Consider the following 17115-nt stretch of genomic DNA (forward strand, 5'->3'; position numbering starts at 1 on the left):
AATGTCTTCTCGGTGTGTTGTCATAGAAACAAACCAAAAATGTGTCAATAGGACTAGCAAATACACAACTTCCATTTTGGATATGAAACAAATGCTGTTGCACTCTGCAAATGAGCAACTTCAAAAGAGAACACAAAATAAAAACAAAGCAAAGAGTCAATTTATAAATGGGCTGCATCAAGTGTAACATTACAGCTCATTCTTATGAGCTAAAGTTTATGAGCATGCATCTATACCCCTCCTATTCCACATGGGACTGGACCACCTACCCCTGTGTCTTCTGGTACCAGTCGGCTCTGATGAGGTTTGAGGTGAGAATGATGACCCTGAATCCCTCCTCGTACCATAGCAGCATCATTTTCCTTCAAATGGATGACATGAAAATATTAAAGGTTTTGTTCTCCTGAAAGTTAAAACTGTCATAATTTACCCCCGCTCATGTTGTTCCAAAGCTGTATCACTTTCTTTCTTCCGAACACAAAAAGAGAAATTTAGCAGACTGCCCAAGCTGCTCATTTCCCTTACAATGAAAGTGGATCAGGGACAGCTGTGGTCACCATTCGCTTTTCTTGTTTGGAAAAAAGCAGTCTGGACATTGTAATTGATCACTGCTATTCTGTTTCGTGCAAGACAGAAAGTAATAAGCAATTAGAAAAAAGCAGTGTATAAGACAACATTTAAAACACTAAGGCACATCTAATAAGCCTTCAGTTTTGTATTTGATTAATTATAACAAGAACAGCATGTACAGAACTACAAAATCTATTCAGTGCTAATGTATTTAATACAATAAAGAGGAGGGCATTTAGAATTCAGTTTAAGGCAATTTAAAGCATGAATGCCTGACAAAGGTCTTTAAGATGGATTTTACTGCTGATCCTTTTGTTCCTTTTCTTTATTTCATTTTTTTTCCCCTTAAGTTAATATCAAATTAAACAAGCAATTGGATTTGCCTCTTTGGAGTCCAAAATGCTCAATCCTGTTGGTTGTTGCTACTATCGGTTGTGAATAAAACATGAAACATTCTTTGGCGAGAGAAAGCTGTTTTCCATGAATACATCACATTAAAATTCAATTCTGTGCCTGTTTAACATCTAATTTCAACTCATGATAACAGATGCTCATCTGATAATCTGCACTTCTACGTGGATTGCAGAGAGGTTAGTACTCTCTTGAGTAGCTTGAGGAGTACAACATTCTCTATGCATTATGTTACAGACTGCTCATACAATGTACGCCTAAATGCAGCATTAATGAATTTATATAAGCTATAACAGTACCACTGTTACTTATTTGGCAGAGAAACCTGTAGGCTACTGTCAAAGAGGGCTGTCTATTTCCATTCAATATACTGCGACACATCAAGATTTGATTTCCTAATGATTCACATGCTCTCAAGTTCATCTCAATTTATATTGGTATATTTCAGTTGTTCATTTTGGGATTTTAAGAATCGATATTGATATAATGAACTACGACTGCAGTTAGTCGGAAAATACATTTTTTTGCAATACAAGTGTTAAACGCGTCAGTGAGGACCAGCGTGTCCATGAGAGGAAGGGGCTCAGATTCTCTCTCACGCCTCATAAAAATGTCTGACTGCACTGAGAAATGCCACTCTGAGTTTGCATTACAACCCCAATTCCAAACAAGTTGGGACAGTATGAAAAATGCTAATAAAAAGTGAGTGATTTGTAAATTAAATTCACCCTCTGCTATATGGAAAGCACAACAACTACACATTATATGATGTTTTAACCTGTGAATTTCATTTTCAATGTACAGTCATTTCAAATCAGATGATTGAAACACGCCCCAAAAATGTTGGAACAGTAGAGTGTTTTCTTCTAATAACACGTATTAAGCATTTGGGCACTGAAGAAACAAGTTAAAATTTAGAAAGTGGAACTTTCCCCCATTCATCCATTATGTAGGTCTTTAGCTGCACAATTATACGGGGTCTTTGTTGCCGCAGGGTGTGTTTCATAATGCGCCACACATTCTCATCTGGAGACAGGTCTGGACTGCAGGCAGGCCAATCTAACACCCACACTCTATGCTTACACAGCCATGCACTTGAAATCAGGGCAGTATGAGGTTTGAAGGTGTCCTGCTGAAAATTCCAGGACATCCCTGGAAAAGACGGTGGTGGTTGACAGTATATGTTGCTCCAAAATGTTTGCATATCGGTCTGCATTCATGGTGCCCTCACAGATGTGCAAGCTGCCCATGCCATGGGCACTGACACGCCACTGGCCCATACAGACACTGGCTTTTGGACCTGACACTAATAACAGCTTGGATGGCCCTTTTCCTCTTTGGTCCGGATAACACAATGGCTGTGTTTTTTAAAAACTTTTTTTTAAATGTGGACTCTTCAGACCAAAAAACACAGTTTCACTGTTCTACTTTCCATCCGAGATGAGACCCAGACCAGAGAAGTCGGCAGCACTTCTGGACAGTGTTGATGTAGGGCTTCTGCTTTGCATAGTAAAGTCTTAACTTGCATCTGTGGATGCAGCGGTGAGTGGTGTTGACCTACAAAGGTTTACTCAAGTTATCCCAAGCCCATGTTCACGATATCCATTAGAGATGAATGATGTTGTTTAAGACAGTGACGTCTGAGGGCTCAGAGATCACGTGCATTCAGAAGTGATTTTCGTCTTGCCCTCTACGCTCCGAGATTTGACCGGATTCCTTGAATCTTTTAACTATATTGTGCACTGTTGAATGCCCAATTTGTCTTTGGGGAACATTGCTCTCAAAGTGCAGGATTATTTGCTGAAGCATATCTTGGCAAAATGAGAAGTCTCAAACGATCCTTGCTCTTGAAGGACTAGGCTGTTTTTGGAGGCTCCTTATATACTATGACACGATTGCATCTCCTGTTTCACATCGCCTTGTTATTTCAACTCGTCAAATTGATATTAGTCTTAAATTTCCCATCTCAACTTTTTTGGAACGAGTTGCAATCATTTGATTTGAAATTACTGTACATAAAAAAAAAAAAATGAAATTAACAAAGTAAAACATCATATAATGTGTAGTTGTAGAGCTTTCAATATAGCATAAGCAACATTTTTGGAATTGTGGTTGTATTTAGACAACCTGCTTTGTCTTCTTTGAACTGTTGGGCATGATATTCAAATAGTTGAATAAAAATATCTTAAGCATTAACACAATATCATGAGGATCACGATATATCGATATAAGATAGTATACGGTCAAATGACCAAATAAGATTCTTAAATCTGTAGAAATATCTTATACTCACGTATGATGTGTGCCAAATGCAATTTCCAGTTTGGCCTGTCAAAAGGAAAAGCAAGTCAAATTCAACAATAAATATTTAATATTAATGAACTGATGGTAATATTGCAAGTATTCCTAATATTTAATGCCAATAACAAATGTATGGTGCCACATAGTCTTTTCAGGACCTTGGACTTCCATTAAGTTTAATGCTTCCCTCTAGTGGAATAAGTGGCTTATTGTATCAGTTTTGCGTGGAAAAATATGAACAGTTAGCAAGATGAGTATAAACAACACAGAACCTGGCAGAAACGAATGTGTGGATATGGTTTGGCTTGCTCGATTAACCGAGCCTTGGACTCTCGCTTTTCTCCATGAACAATGATAACCGGCTTGTCCCTAAAGAAAATGAAACAGCAGAACTATCCAGTTATACAATGGCATATGCTAAATGTAGTGTAACAATGTTATCAATGTATGTGGCACAGCACAGGACAAATGCACTATGCTTTTAAGATGGAGCATTGGCTTCAATATAATGCAAAATGTCCTTTAAATGCTTGCATTGGTATTAGCTATTACCTAAATTCTGGCGAATACTGCTCCACCATCCATGGAATGTCAAAGCAGTAATTGAACTACAAAAAAAACACAGTGATAGTTCAGGAAAACTACAAAAATGTGTGACTTGGTTCTTAATGCAACTCCTTTATTCATTAACTTCATCTGATAATACGATACCTGCACAGACTCTTTCAGTGTCCCAAACATTGGAGAAAGTATTTCTAATTACAGCAGAGAAAATGAAAACGATAAATAGAAAACATTTAACAATCCATCACTTCAACTTTATTTTAAGGTAATCATTATCAGACAGACTGCTTTAATACCTTTAATATGCAGAGCTCCAGTGTTGTACTTCTTCTGTATCCCAGTGACTTTGTTTAAATAAAATCTGTACATGTCATTCTTAGATAATAAGTTGGTCTCAAAGAAATCAGCAGGCTCTTCCTTATAATAACTAGTGCCGTGTGGGCTTGGTGGACGTTTGTCTTCAGCCTTCTTCCTCTTAGGACTTCTATTCGTCTTCTTGGGTTCCTTTTTTGGGACAGATGCTGGAGCCTCATCATCGCTGCTAGATAAGTTCCAGCCTCCCTCCTCTTTTTCTCTTTTTCTCTTTACAGCAGGTGAAGGGTTGCTTTCATACTTCACAGGGTTTGTTTGTTTCACATGAGCAGCTTTTCTGGATTCCGATGCAATGCCGGGAGCAGACAGTTCTTTCACAGGCAAGGATTCTTTGGTTTTCTCATTACGTTTGGGACTCAACTTGGGTTCTTGTTTGAACAAGGTGGTGATCTTATCAGGTTTGCTTTCTAAATCAGGTTTAATGCTTGGATTGATTAAGTCCTTTTGAGGTGTTGGTGGAATAATGTTGTCCTCATCTTCACTATCTGATATAGTCCACTTGCCATGCTGACTCTCCTGTGACATACTTGTTCAACTGCGAAGCACAAGCAGCATAAAAATGTATATATTATATTTTTTGTATAGATTTTAAACAACATCCACACTTTTTTTTCAATGAACTTTTCAGTCATTTATGATACCTAAATAATTAAAATATAATAAGATTTTCATTTGTGTGAGAATATATATATATATATATTTTTTTTTTACTCTGTCTACTCTACAATTTTACTCTATGTCTAGCCAATGCAATATTTGATAGCAGAGCAAAATTAAAGAAAAAGTGTCTATGAAGAGAGATAAAGAATTTCTATTCTCTATAGAAATGTGTAAATGTAGACATTTCATTTCATTCATTGCCTTAATTTTAGACTTTTCTTTAAGATTTAACCAACTTCCATTATTTTTCCAGTCCTGGAAATCACAATTCTATATATATATATTTTTTTCAATGACAATGGAAACTCTGGCCATAGCCATGGCCAGTTTTTAGGGTTCAATGTGCTAACATCATCCAACTGTCTTGAGCTGTCTGACGTTGCCACTTAAATGGAAATCTGACTCAACAATAATGCATAGCTCGTGGATGCAATTAGGTTGTCATTGCACAGTGAATCTTACACAGTAAAAACTTCTACTGCATCACACGTACAGGCGATGATCATAGATATAATTCACACTGCTTTCAGTACAGTGATGTGACACATGCCAGTCGTACAGCAGGTCAATTTAAATTCACGTAAACTTACAGAGAGGCTGGAAGATCAAAATACAAGCAACGGGGGAAAATACTTAATCGCAGCTACGGTGTCGGAGAAAGTTGAGCGTTGCATAAATATATCTACAATGCTTGTCTGATGAAAACTGAAACCCGTAAAACGTTATTTGTTTTGATTCCGCATGCACGGTTTATTCTGCACATAAATGGAAACCGCGGCAAAAAGGTTTTTCAAAATAAAAGTCGTAGTGATACTTGATCGATATGGCTTTCTTTGACTACAGGCTTTCTTAATGTATTAAAAATGTCAAAATCCCCTAGCATTTGTTATTATCGTCATCATCATCATCATCATCATCATCATCATCATCATCAATGTGGCTTTATATAATAAAACCCTCAAAATCTCTTTTTTTTTCTTATATCAAAATGTCATCTGCATATCAATGTATTATGTATCAAAGCTACATAATATGATTGTTTCACAATATATATAATGTGTGTGTGTGTGTGTGTGTTTAATACCAAAATTCTATTACAGTCTGCTGACCTCCTGCAATACCTTAATTGATCCTCAGAAGTCTGCAGAGCATTGGGTCGAAAACACTGGCTATAGAGGAATTGTGGACGCTAGTGGGAGATTTTGTTTAGAGACAGTTGCAATTTTGCGCCCGTTTTTTATTAATGTTATGAGCCCTTTGTGAATTCATTTTCTATAGCTCGATGATTCACAACATGTTTTTGTTTTATTGTTTTAAAAAGCAAAAGTAAAAAGAAAGCTTAATGAAACCTCTAAAAAATATTGTAACAAAAACCTGAGTACTAAAATTACAGCACTACAAAACAAGTTTAAGATTCACTCGTTTGTGCACATTACAGAATGAGCTACCGACCTTTATTTTGAAAATAACCTGCTGTCTGTCCCAGTAGCCAATCCGAGTCTTTGATACTGGGTGCTTCATAGAACAGCTCTGCCCAAAGAGCCAATCATCTACATCCATATGGTTTCTATGCAAACATCCACAACTTTCTAGAAGGTTTTTACATTTTTGTATATCTTGGCTGTCCTATTAAAACAAAATGTTTATCAGAAGAAGGACTATGTTAAGGAATGAGAGAGAAATAAACGACGTCAACAGGGAAAAAATGGAGGCGGTAAGACTTGAGTCTGATGGATGTTGTTATCAAAGCATAAACTGAATAAGTTTAAGAAGCATTTTTACTCAGATTTGTTGTAGATTATGTGGGAAATAGATTGATGTGAATGCTGAAATTGGATTTATTGCTGTGGCAAATGTAATTTTAGTGATAGACTTAAACCGTCGTCTTCGAAACAAAGTATGGTTTGCTTTGGCACAATGTTTGATGGGCTGCCTTGTTCGAAACACTATACATAACCGTTGCATTGTACCATGCTAAAATCTAATACATTCGATTTAAATAGAATGTTTTTGTTGAGTCGTGTCAGCATTATAAATGCATGTGAATACTACTGTTTGCGTCTAAGATGGAAAAAAAAAAAAAAGTTTCGCCCGAACAGGGACTTGAACCCTGGACCCTCAGATTAAAAGTCTGATGCTCTACCGACTGAGCTATCCGGGCTCTATATGTGAATGATTTTGGGTAGTATTATTTGAAAGGTCTATTTATTTTACGGGGGGGTCAGGACCCCCTAAAAATATCATTAAAATATGTGTATTTTTAAATAATATATTGATATATTCTTAAAATAATTGTTTAAGAAATTAAATAATACAAATGCATACGGGGCAACAACAAAAAACCCCTTTGTGTCCCCTTTAAAAATTGCTCTTGAGAATTGTTATGGTTATTGTCCCCCCCAACATTTTTATGGAATTTTCACCCCTGCCCAGAATGTAACATTTTCTCCATTCTTTAGGTTTTTCATCAGTGTGATATGGGCAAGAAAGGTTATTTATCTAGAGAAGATCTTAAGATAGCGGTGGTCATGCTGTTTGGATACAAGCCATCCAAGGTAAATACGATGAAGAAGAAAATGATATGGGCAGCTACTTGCTTGATAATTGATATATCCCTAAAACATCATCCATCTATCCATCCATCCATCCATCCATCCATCCAGTACTAGATAGATAGATAGATAAAGAAGAATGGGAGTCTAAACTGTCTAAACATGATCTAAACTGTTAGTACAATTGTCACAACAGTTTTATGGGAGATCATAATTGTATTGCATGTCTGAAAAATATAGGAACTCACCCAAAACATTTAATTCATGCTTTAAAATCTAGTTATTGTGTCAGTAAATTAGCCAATGACACAAACATGAAAAGGTTGTTTTGTCATGTGAGCCGTAGTTGTAATAAAAAATATAATGTTTTTCCCCCATGGCAGACAACCCTGGAAATGTTTGTTATATCAAATTTCATTTTGTTCTATTTTTTTGTTGACACTGACTGTACTATACAGTACTATACAAGAATGTCAGTTTTGTCTAGCTGAATGCTATTGTGTATCACACTTGAGCTTTTTAGATACCGATTTCAACAGTAGGTAAAAGTTTACTGGGAAAAGTCAATACTGTATGATACTGTAAAACACAGAAAAGGGATATGCACATTTGTATGTATAAAGTAGATTTACTTTTGTAATAGCTATGTGTAGCATGTCCATTTTTACAATTTGTTTTACACATTAAGTCATATATAGTGAACAGAATATTACCACAAAATGACAGCCATGCAAATGCAATAAAAAAAAACAACATCAACCCAGCAACAATGGTAAAAACCTGCGGTAGGTTTGTAATAAAAAAATAAAATACAAAAAAATGAACTCTACCTCTTCACAGTATGTAACACTGTAAGTTCCCATCTACTTGTTGGGCATCCTGTTGCTCTTGTTGGTCTGGACATCACAAACATTCCATATCATAAATATTTATGGAATTCACATGTATGTCTGACAGATTTTAATAACTGAATGGATAATTTTGCATGTGATGCTCACAACATGAAAGAATGTTTATCAGTTTTGATCAGCAAGCCATGTGCATTTATTCATTGTGCAAATTCAAGAGAGTACTTACTCTTTTGCACACATGTGCCAAAACACGTGCAATTTGCTTAAATTAATAACAAATGAAAATATGGTGTGAACAAGAAACTAATTGTTCAGAGATTTTAACTTATTGTTTTGAAAAACATAATTGTCATTCGAGAATTGAGCCAAAGTGATTGAGAAAAACTGTAACGAATCGGTTGAACAATGCATACAAGACGGGCATAGTTCAAAATGGGATACTACCATATGTCATGAGTGCCAGTTGGAATGTGATAGCCTCCTCTTTAGCGTGCTGGCCTCCCATGCCCTTTAACGCTGTGTCGAAAACCGGGCTGAACAGGTCAAGCAGCATCGGTTGCACCTACTTAAGAGTTTAAATACCAAATACTGGATAACTTTACAAAGACATGGTTAGCAACTGATATATTTATAGTGATTTTAGAGTCACGTTAAATCGTATTATGCTTAAGTATTGTGGCTATACTTTTTTAATCCAAAAATAAAAGTTCTCATAATTTAATCACCTTCATGATATTCCAGGTGTGTATGACTTTTTTCCTTCACTAGAATACATTTGAAGAAAAATAGAACAATTTCTTAGCTCAGTAGGTCCTTAATGCAAGTGAATGGAGATTTCTCATTGGACACTCCAAAAATAACAAACATTCAACATAAACGTCATCGATACGGCTGTTTGTGATTTTTGGAGTGTCAAAAGAGAAATTTCCATCTACGGCAGCAGTTAAATTAATGTTGTTTAAAGCTATATGATCACTTTTGGTGTGAAAATGATCAATATTTAAGTAGTTTTTAACTATAATCCAACCCTTCACGAGAGGGTGGAGTCCAAGCAGTCTCTCTTGTGATGTATTCGTGTTGCCATGATACTGAGGACATCTCACATTCTCCAGGATAAGCACACAAACGCACCATTGTGAGTAAAGAGAGACCTAAAACAAAACCAAACAAGCTACTGTACAATGTTCCTCCTTCTGACTTGTAAACAGCGCTACTATACCGGCTGTGACGTACGTGTTTATGCTTACTGCTGCTGACCAGAAACATGATTTAGAGTTTTAAAAAAGTACTTAAATATTTATCTTATTTGTACCAAAACCGATCGTGACATTAATTTAACAGATGGTGTCATGTGGATGTTGTTTATGTGGACTGTCTGGGATTTTTGGAGCTTTAAAAGAGATATCTCCATTAAATTGCATTTTAAGGACCTACTGAGCTAAGATATTTTTCTATTTTTTTTTTTTTAAATGTGTTCTGGTGAAGAAAGAAAGTCATACCTGAGATATCATGAGGGTGAGAAAATAATAAGAGACTTTTATGGTTTGATGGTAATTTCTGCTCTGAGTGCTTTTCTCACTTCATTCTCAAAAGTTTGAACAAAATATCCAAATCTTTTTACAGATTTGCAAACTGCTCTATTGCCTTAATTCTTCACACTATTGTCCCATGATTAGTATACAGCCCCAAACTCTTTTGTTTTCATCTCCACTCATAATCTGATTATACAAATCTGTTTTTGGAAGTATTGACCAGTCGCGTTTTCCCTATTTCCACCCACAATACCCACCCATATATTTACATGAGTCGTTTCTCAGTCTGAGGTTTGAGAAATTGGGGCTAAAAGTTAAAAGTTTGAATGATTATAAGGTTGTAAGTATAGACCAGTCCTAACTGGCAACCAGTTTTCTACATCGCTTCATCTTTTTCTTTTCACATAAAATAAAACCTCAGCTTCTTGATCATCCTGTAGGGGTTTATTTTGTGATGATGTCCACTTTACTTTTCCCTAACCACTTATTATACATTACTTATTTAACCATGTTTCAAATCAAGGTAATTTACTTTTAATCTAATGACTATTTATCTGTACTGTTTTCTCTTACAGTCAGAGACAAACATCTTAATGGAAAATGGCTCTTCTAAAGGCGGTTCAGGTAAGAGAATTGCTATTAAATATCTGTTTCACAGTTTGTGTTAAATTGTCATTTGAATCATTAAACATATCTATTATTGCATAATATTCATTTTGGGAATAAAATAAAAATCTACGTAACAATTTATGTATGAACTTATTTTTATAAAATTTTTAGTTTAGTACCAATGTGTCTAATGTAGTCAATGGGTGGCTTTTTAATAAATAATATTTTTAATTAATAGGCATTTATTTATTTTATTTAATCTATTTTGGAATGGTTTTTAAACAATGTGTTCTAACTTCCCAACAGTTAGATATGTATCCATATATATAATGTTGGTCCATTGTTTGAAACAACCCCCATATTCCAGTGTTTATTTTAGTGTTGTTGGATTCACCATCAGCAGCCGCTCAACCCACACTGATGTGCATTACAAGAATGATATGCTCAATGTCGCTTCTGATTTTTGTTCTATGTGGAAAACTCAATTTTATACCACTCAAGCAAAGTGGTAGGAAAACAAGCTTGACTTAGATGCTGTGTAATCTTTTTACAAATTGTCAGTAATGAAATCCTGTCAAATAGCGGTAAATAATGTTGCCGTGAAATGCATACAGGATTTCTAAAGGCCCTTTTGACAAACAGAAACACTGGAGAAAGTGGAGGTTTGGCAGGACAGTCTTTTTAAGGAGAGACATTAAATGGTTGAAGACCTAGATTAGTAAGTAATTTGTTTCTAGTTTTATCCCACAAGCAAATTGCTTTTGTATGCTGCCCTGTGGGAAAGCCTAAGATAATCTAGTTAAAGTGGCATGCTTTGTGTGATGAAATATTCCACCATTAAATCTTGCTCAGAGCAAATGGCAAATGAAATTGCCCCTCTTTTGAATTTCATATGATTACTAAATTAGTGATGGTCGGGAGGAGAGGGTTGCTGGTGGTGATGTGGGAGGCTTGACTAGACTTGGTAGCGAAATGCTTTGGCTGGCTCATCGCACAGAAAAGAGGCCACTTAAGGCTCCAGCGCTACACACCATTTACAATACTACTGCCACATGTGTTGCCCACTCACCCCATTCTCTTCTCTAGCTCACTTCCTTTCGTTACTTTTCACCAGTGAACTAAGCAAGAAACGGAGGAAAGGTCACACAGCTAGCTACCTACTAACTGCGATTTCCAGTCCCTCCCTTTTTATCACAGTGGCATGAAAGCTTCAGGAAGTGAAATTTTGTTGATTCAAAATGCTCCTACAACAGATAATTGAGAGATGTTTAATAATAGGTGCAGTGTTTTCTACTGAATTCTGTTGTTTCATCCAGGGCCTTAGTAAGTGAGATGGATAACCGCTCTGAAGGATTCAATGAGTTCATTCAGTGAAGGATTTGTCAGACTGATTCAAATCAGTAACTTTTTAATTTGTGAGTCTTTTTGAACAATTCATTACAAGAACCAGCTCTCAAGAGTCACTCGTTCATGAAACTGACTACATTAGTCACACTGTATGCTTGTTTTTTAATTCAAGATAATGCAATACAAAGATGTGTGTGTTGTCTTTTAATAATTTCATGATATACAATTTTGTTTTTATATGTCTCATAACATTCAATTCTGACTGCAGTTCTTCTTGGGTAAAATAGAATATGTCTGTAGCATTTCACCTTTAGACTCAAAACAAGAAAAAAAAGTCTGCCAATGGGGTAAGCAAAATAAACTTGTTTTCTCTTTAAATAAAGTTTATTTTGCTTTTATTGTTTTGAGTCTAAAGTTCACTAAATTTAGTCAGATTTATCTTAAAACAAGACTTAATATCTTATCCCATTTTGCTTGACAAGTAAATAAATCATGTTTTAAGAAAGTTTAGATGATTTGACAGGAAAACAAGACAAAAATACTTGTGTATTTTTGTAACAGAAACCCTCTTGAAAGCAAAGGTAACTACACCATGTTGTTGTTACTGTTATATTTATGATGTAATTACTGTAAGCACTGAATTCTAGGACATTTCACTGTGACACATGCCAAATGCTATTTACATTTTTACAGTCTGCACAGAAGATCAACATCTACAGGAAAATGTCAAATCCATTGTCAAATCCCCATATTCTAAACTGCAGTGAGATTTATGCAAATGTAAACATACACTCTTCCCAGGCTTTATATGACAAATATTTGATTATGATGGCCCTTGATTCGAAAAAGCAACCCAGCAAACCCCAAACAAATGCTTGACGAGCCAGAATGGGGCAGATCTGAAGCTTTACTTATGTATCTCATTTACATTTATGCATTTGGCAGACACTTTTATCCAAAGCAACTTACAGTGCACTTATTACAGGGACAATCCCTCCAGAACAACCTGGAGTTAAGGGCCTTGCTCAAGGGCCCAACAGTGGCATCTTGGTGGTGCTGGGGCTTGAACCCCTGACCTTCTGGTCACTAACCCTGAGCCTCAACCACTGAGCCACCACTGCCCCCAAATGACTTGGTGAAGAATATGAAAAAATAAATGAATCTCATTTTTATTCAAGCCATTTATGCAACATGTATTCGTCATCCATAATAAAATGTTTGTGCTGGCTTCCAACGTTGGCTGGAACACTGTAAAAAATCCGTCTTCGATTTAGTCAGATAAGCTCAATTTAAAAAGTTGATTGAACTATCTAATGTCGAAAAAGTGAGTTTACTTTAAACAATCAAGTCAACTTTTATGCCGTTTAAGTCAGAGCAACTTACATTTTTAAACAGTGAGCACATACAATATCAATTTGGTGGTGAAGGTAGAACATACAGGCTTTTGAGCATGCACAGTTTGATCACTGACCCTCCAACACCCCCCTATTTTAAACTTTGTGAACCTCTGTGAAATGGAAGTTTACATTTTACTGTTGTAAGTCTATAAAGCCAGGCTCTGATCAGGAAATACTGTATGTGTGAATTTAAATCTTTGATTTTGTCTCCTATCTTTTAATGATATTATTATTTTTTAAAGTCATGGAAAGGTCTTGAAAATTCATGGGTCAAAATCTGGGGGAACCTTGTAAGTCTGAACACTATGAACTTAATATTGTTGCATCTGCTAATGAGCATACCCACTGGAGAAGCATCGAGGCTGAAGACACTACCCATAATCCCCTGCTCTTGAATTTATTTAATTGTGTTTGTTCAAAGCGTGCCTACTTATGAGTACATGTAAATAATCTGTTTTGAATTAATAGATGTTTTTGCTCTATGTGTTTCTAAATTAAGTTTAGCTGTAAAACATTTTGTTTAAGGTCATCATCAGGGTGATTAGTGTTTGCTTTGATTACGTTTCTTTATTTATTAAGTTGATTCAGCTTCTAAAAGATTGAAGTACTTGTAACCTACTCCACCATTTAAGTTAGACCAGCTATTTGGCCTCTTGGTGGGGCTGATACATGATCTTATGTCAAAATATAGATCTGCTTAAAAAGATTTTATATTATATTCAAAAATATAGTAAATAATGGACAGCAATGAGTTTAGTAAACTCAATTTTTTTTTTAAGTTTACTCAACTTTACATTTTTTACAATGAATAGCTCAGGGACAGTCATGAGTGATAAGGGAGGATGCACATCAGATCAGAGATGTCCATGATTTTAAATAGGAGCTCTAGGCGAGGACAATGTTGCATGTTTGTGCTCCAGAGTGTTAAGTCAGGCGGTGGCCCATTCTACAGAATGAGTCATGCAGAGGACAAGAAGGAAAAAGAGAAATGAAGATGGTGAATGGTGGTGTGTAGAAAACTAATTGAAGTATAGGGAAAACACAAAAAACTTAGAGGAGATGGAAGGACGTTACGCTTCCTTTGACTGATGGCTCTGTATCTCAGTGGATGGCAGTGAGGCCTGATTTGGCTTCCTCAATTCTGCCATCATTTAAAGGCTGGATGGGAACAGAGAGAGAGACAGGTTATAAAGAGGACAATATAGCCCAATCACCCTGCTTTATTTAATGGCAGATATTCTATCTGGCATATACACAAGCCTGTGTGTTTTGTGTGCAATGAAGGGAGAGAGAGAGACAGGGAGAGTTCTTGTGTTGGGGGTAATAAAAGTGGAGGACAAACTGGCTGAAATGCCCTGTGCATCTATAAAAATAGATTATAATTTCATTCAAATAAGCAATTAATAGATGTCCATGTCTACCGAATCATAATTGAAGCAGCCATCTCTTATGTGCTTTCCTTTTTTGTCACTATTATTAGCAGGGATTAAAAGAGGTTCAAGGAACAAAAGCGAAACCGATTTTTTTATTTTTTGCACCATTTAACCGAATATAGGATCAAAGTCCCTTTTAATTTTTCTGCAGTGAAAACATTATTTTTAAATGCTGGTTTAAAAAAGGCCAATGGGTTAATCACAGTACATTTTCAGAATTACGGTATATCACTTCATGTTGCCCAAGCCATGTGGCTTTTTCTCTTTAAGCATGTGCTTTGAAACTGAAGAAAACCGATGGATCACACATTTCTTTACTTAATTGAAAGTTGTGGATAAAGCATTCTGCGACATGCTGAAGACCTCAATACCCCAACAACCACACAGCAACATGCTAAAAAGCACTTACCAACCACATGGCAACACCCTTCAACCACCTATAGGTTTTGCGTGGGCAAGCACCACTTACATGTTATTCAGAAACTGTTTCCTCATTTTTGTTTTTTTAACGTTAGTCATGAGGTTCTCAATGGACGTTTTACAGTGTATGTTTTGGCACGGCTCAGAGTGCAGCCGTTACATCTGTCCCTGGATCTTTTAATTTGCTCCTTACCAAAAAGACATTTATCCTCCAGTTTTCCCATCTCTGTCAGCATGGCCCACCCAGTTCCAACTCCCTCTGTATGTTTGGTATTTCCACAAGAATGCTGTCCAGAACTCCCCAGCCTACCTTTTTTTTATCTCAGTAACAGCACTCAGAGAAAAAATGACTACCCTGCAGGCAAGAGGGAAAGATATTACTCCTTTAAACACAGTACTTTGAGATGACTGCCATGTAAAGGAAGAACATGCACTTCAGAGGAGAGCTTTGTAATAAACCCAGCATTCTCTCTCTCTCTCTCTCTCTCTCTCTCTCTCTCTCTCTCTCTCTCTCTCTCTATCTCTATCTCTCTGAAAGGAGTCCCACTAGAGCAGTTTATGTCTCTCATGGTGAGGAAGATGTCAGCAGAAGATCCATATGAGAAGACGAGGCAGATCTTCACTGCGTTTGATGTACACTGTATGTTCCTCCTCTCTGCCTCACTGTGCTCTGCATGTTTAACACTTATGCTTCAGTTCATTTTACGTAGCTTTAATGTTGACACTAAATCAGTCTGATCACAGACCTCATGACTTTTATTGAGTTGAGTAGCTACTGAATAGAGGATCTAGACAGAACCAGGCAGTTTTTAAACACATTGTGTGCACAGTTCTGTATGAGCAAATCTGTTTCGACCTTGTCTTTTGTGGCAAGGTGTGTGCTCAGTTAAATCTATTTTCTTGGCCAACACCAAAGCAACTAACAGAACAGCGTATGTAAAGTACCATGCAAGTGGCAATTACTAGGACAGGTTGGTAAGATTAAATGTCACACACTTTAAATATGATTTAATATGAATTATTTATATTCAGATTAAATGCCTGCTCATTGTGCTATCTATTAAATTTGGTTGTGAATATTATTGTAATAACGTTGGTAATTAATCCAAGTAAATAAACCATATTAAAGGAATATTCCGGGTTCAATACAAGTTAAGCTCAATCGACAGCTTTGTGGCATAATGTTTATTATGGGAAAATAAAATACCTCTTTTTCTTTAAAAAAAAGCATATATCGAGTTTAAAGTGAGGCACTTACAATGGAAGTTAATGGGGCCAATTTGGGGGGGGGGGGTTAAAGTAGGAATGTGAAGCTTATAATTTTATAATAGCACTTACGATTTTTCTGTTTAAACTCCTGTATTATTTGAGCTTTAAAGTTAAAAAGTCAACTGTATGTTAATAATCATAATTTTTGCGTTTTAGGGTTTGTTGACATTACTAACAAATCACAGCCATGGCAACAAAGTTGTAAAATTGCCGATAACTTTTTGCAGAAAAGGTTATAAGTGATTTTATCACACTAAAATCAGGTTAACATTTGTATTGTTTGTCTTGTTTTTTATTTGTTTTTAAGAAAAGGAGGGGCAAGTCAAAATGTATGACTTGTGCCTCAAGTGCTGTTGATTGAGCTTAACTTGTATTTAGCCCAGAATATTCCTTTAAGAACAGTGTCTAGTTGTCTAGTTGAGTGGTGGTGGAGTAGTGGTCTAAGCACATGACTGGTAATCTGGTAATCAGAAGGATGCTGGTTCAAGCCCCACAGCCACCACCATTGTATCCTTGAGCAAGGCACTTAACTCCAGATTGCTCTGGGGGGATTGTCCCTGTAATAAGTGCACTGTAAGTTGCTTTGGATAAAAGCGTCTGCCAAATGCATAAATGTAAATGTACCCAAAAGTGAATATTTTCATAATTTACTTTCACATGTTGTTCCAAACTCAAAAGACTTTTCTTCAGTCTCAGTCACTGAGGTGACTTGAGGCTTTCATTCTGCCTAACATCTTCCTTTGCGTAACATGGAAGAAAGTAAGTCACACAGGTTTGGAACAAACATGAGGGTAAGTATTTAAATTTCTGTGTGAACTATTACTTTA

General features: G+C 36.1%; 2 protein-coding genes and 1 non-coding gene across 5 annotated transcripts in view; 1 reads left to right on the forward strand and 2 right to left on the reverse strand.

The window, feature by feature from the left end:
- The window catches only part of tdp1 (tyrosyl-DNA phosphodiesterase 1), a 40165-nt gene extending 34525 nt beyond the window's left edge, over positions 1-5640 (reverse strand). For both annotated transcript variants that reach the window (XM_052153754.1, XM_052153753.1), the window contains exons 1-7: positions 5469-5640; positions 4143-4753; positions 3994-4037; positions 3835-3890; positions 3555-3651; positions 3275-3309; positions 270-362 (exon numbers count right to left, since the gene is read on the reverse strand). In XM_052153754.1, coding sequence (XP_052009714.1) covers positions 270-362; positions 3275-3309; positions 3555-3651; positions 3835-3890; positions 3994-4037; positions 4143-4743 — 926 coding nt within the window. In that variant the 5' untranslated portion in view covers positions 4744-4753; positions 5469-5640. The remainder of the gene's footprint in view (positions 1-269; positions 363-3274; positions 3310-3554; positions 3652-3834; positions 3891-3993; positions 4038-4142; positions 4754-5468) is intronic.
- A 786-nt stretch (positions 5641-6426) lies between these two features.
- The window catches only part of efcab11 (EF-hand calcium binding domain 11), a 68036-nt gene continuing 57347 nt past the window's right edge, over positions 6427-17115 (forward strand). For both annotated transcript variants that reach the window (XM_052154124.1, XM_052154123.1), the window contains exons 1-4: positions 6427-6592; positions 7338-7433; positions 10389-10437; positions 15558-15659. In XM_052154124.1, coding sequence (XP_052010084.1) covers positions 6518-6592; positions 7338-7433; positions 10389-10437; positions 15558-15659 — 322 coding nt within the window. In that variant the 5' untranslated portion in view covers positions 6427-6517. The remainder of the gene's footprint in view (positions 6593-7337; positions 7434-10388; positions 10438-15557; positions 15660-17115) is intronic.
- Positions 6967-7039, reverse strand: trnak-uuu (transfer RNA lysine (anticodon UUU)). The gene has a single exon. It is a non-coding gene; the product is annotated as a tRNA-Lys (tRNA).

Source organism: Xyrauchen texanus, chromosome 22 (genome assembly GCF_025860055.1).
Source record: "Xyrauchen texanus isolate HMW12.3.18 chromosome 22, RBS_HiC_50CHRs, whole genome shotgun sequence".
Classification (NCBI taxonomy): domain Eukaryota; kingdom Metazoa; phylum Chordata; class Actinopteri; order Cypriniformes; family Catostomidae; genus Xyrauchen; species Xyrauchen texanus.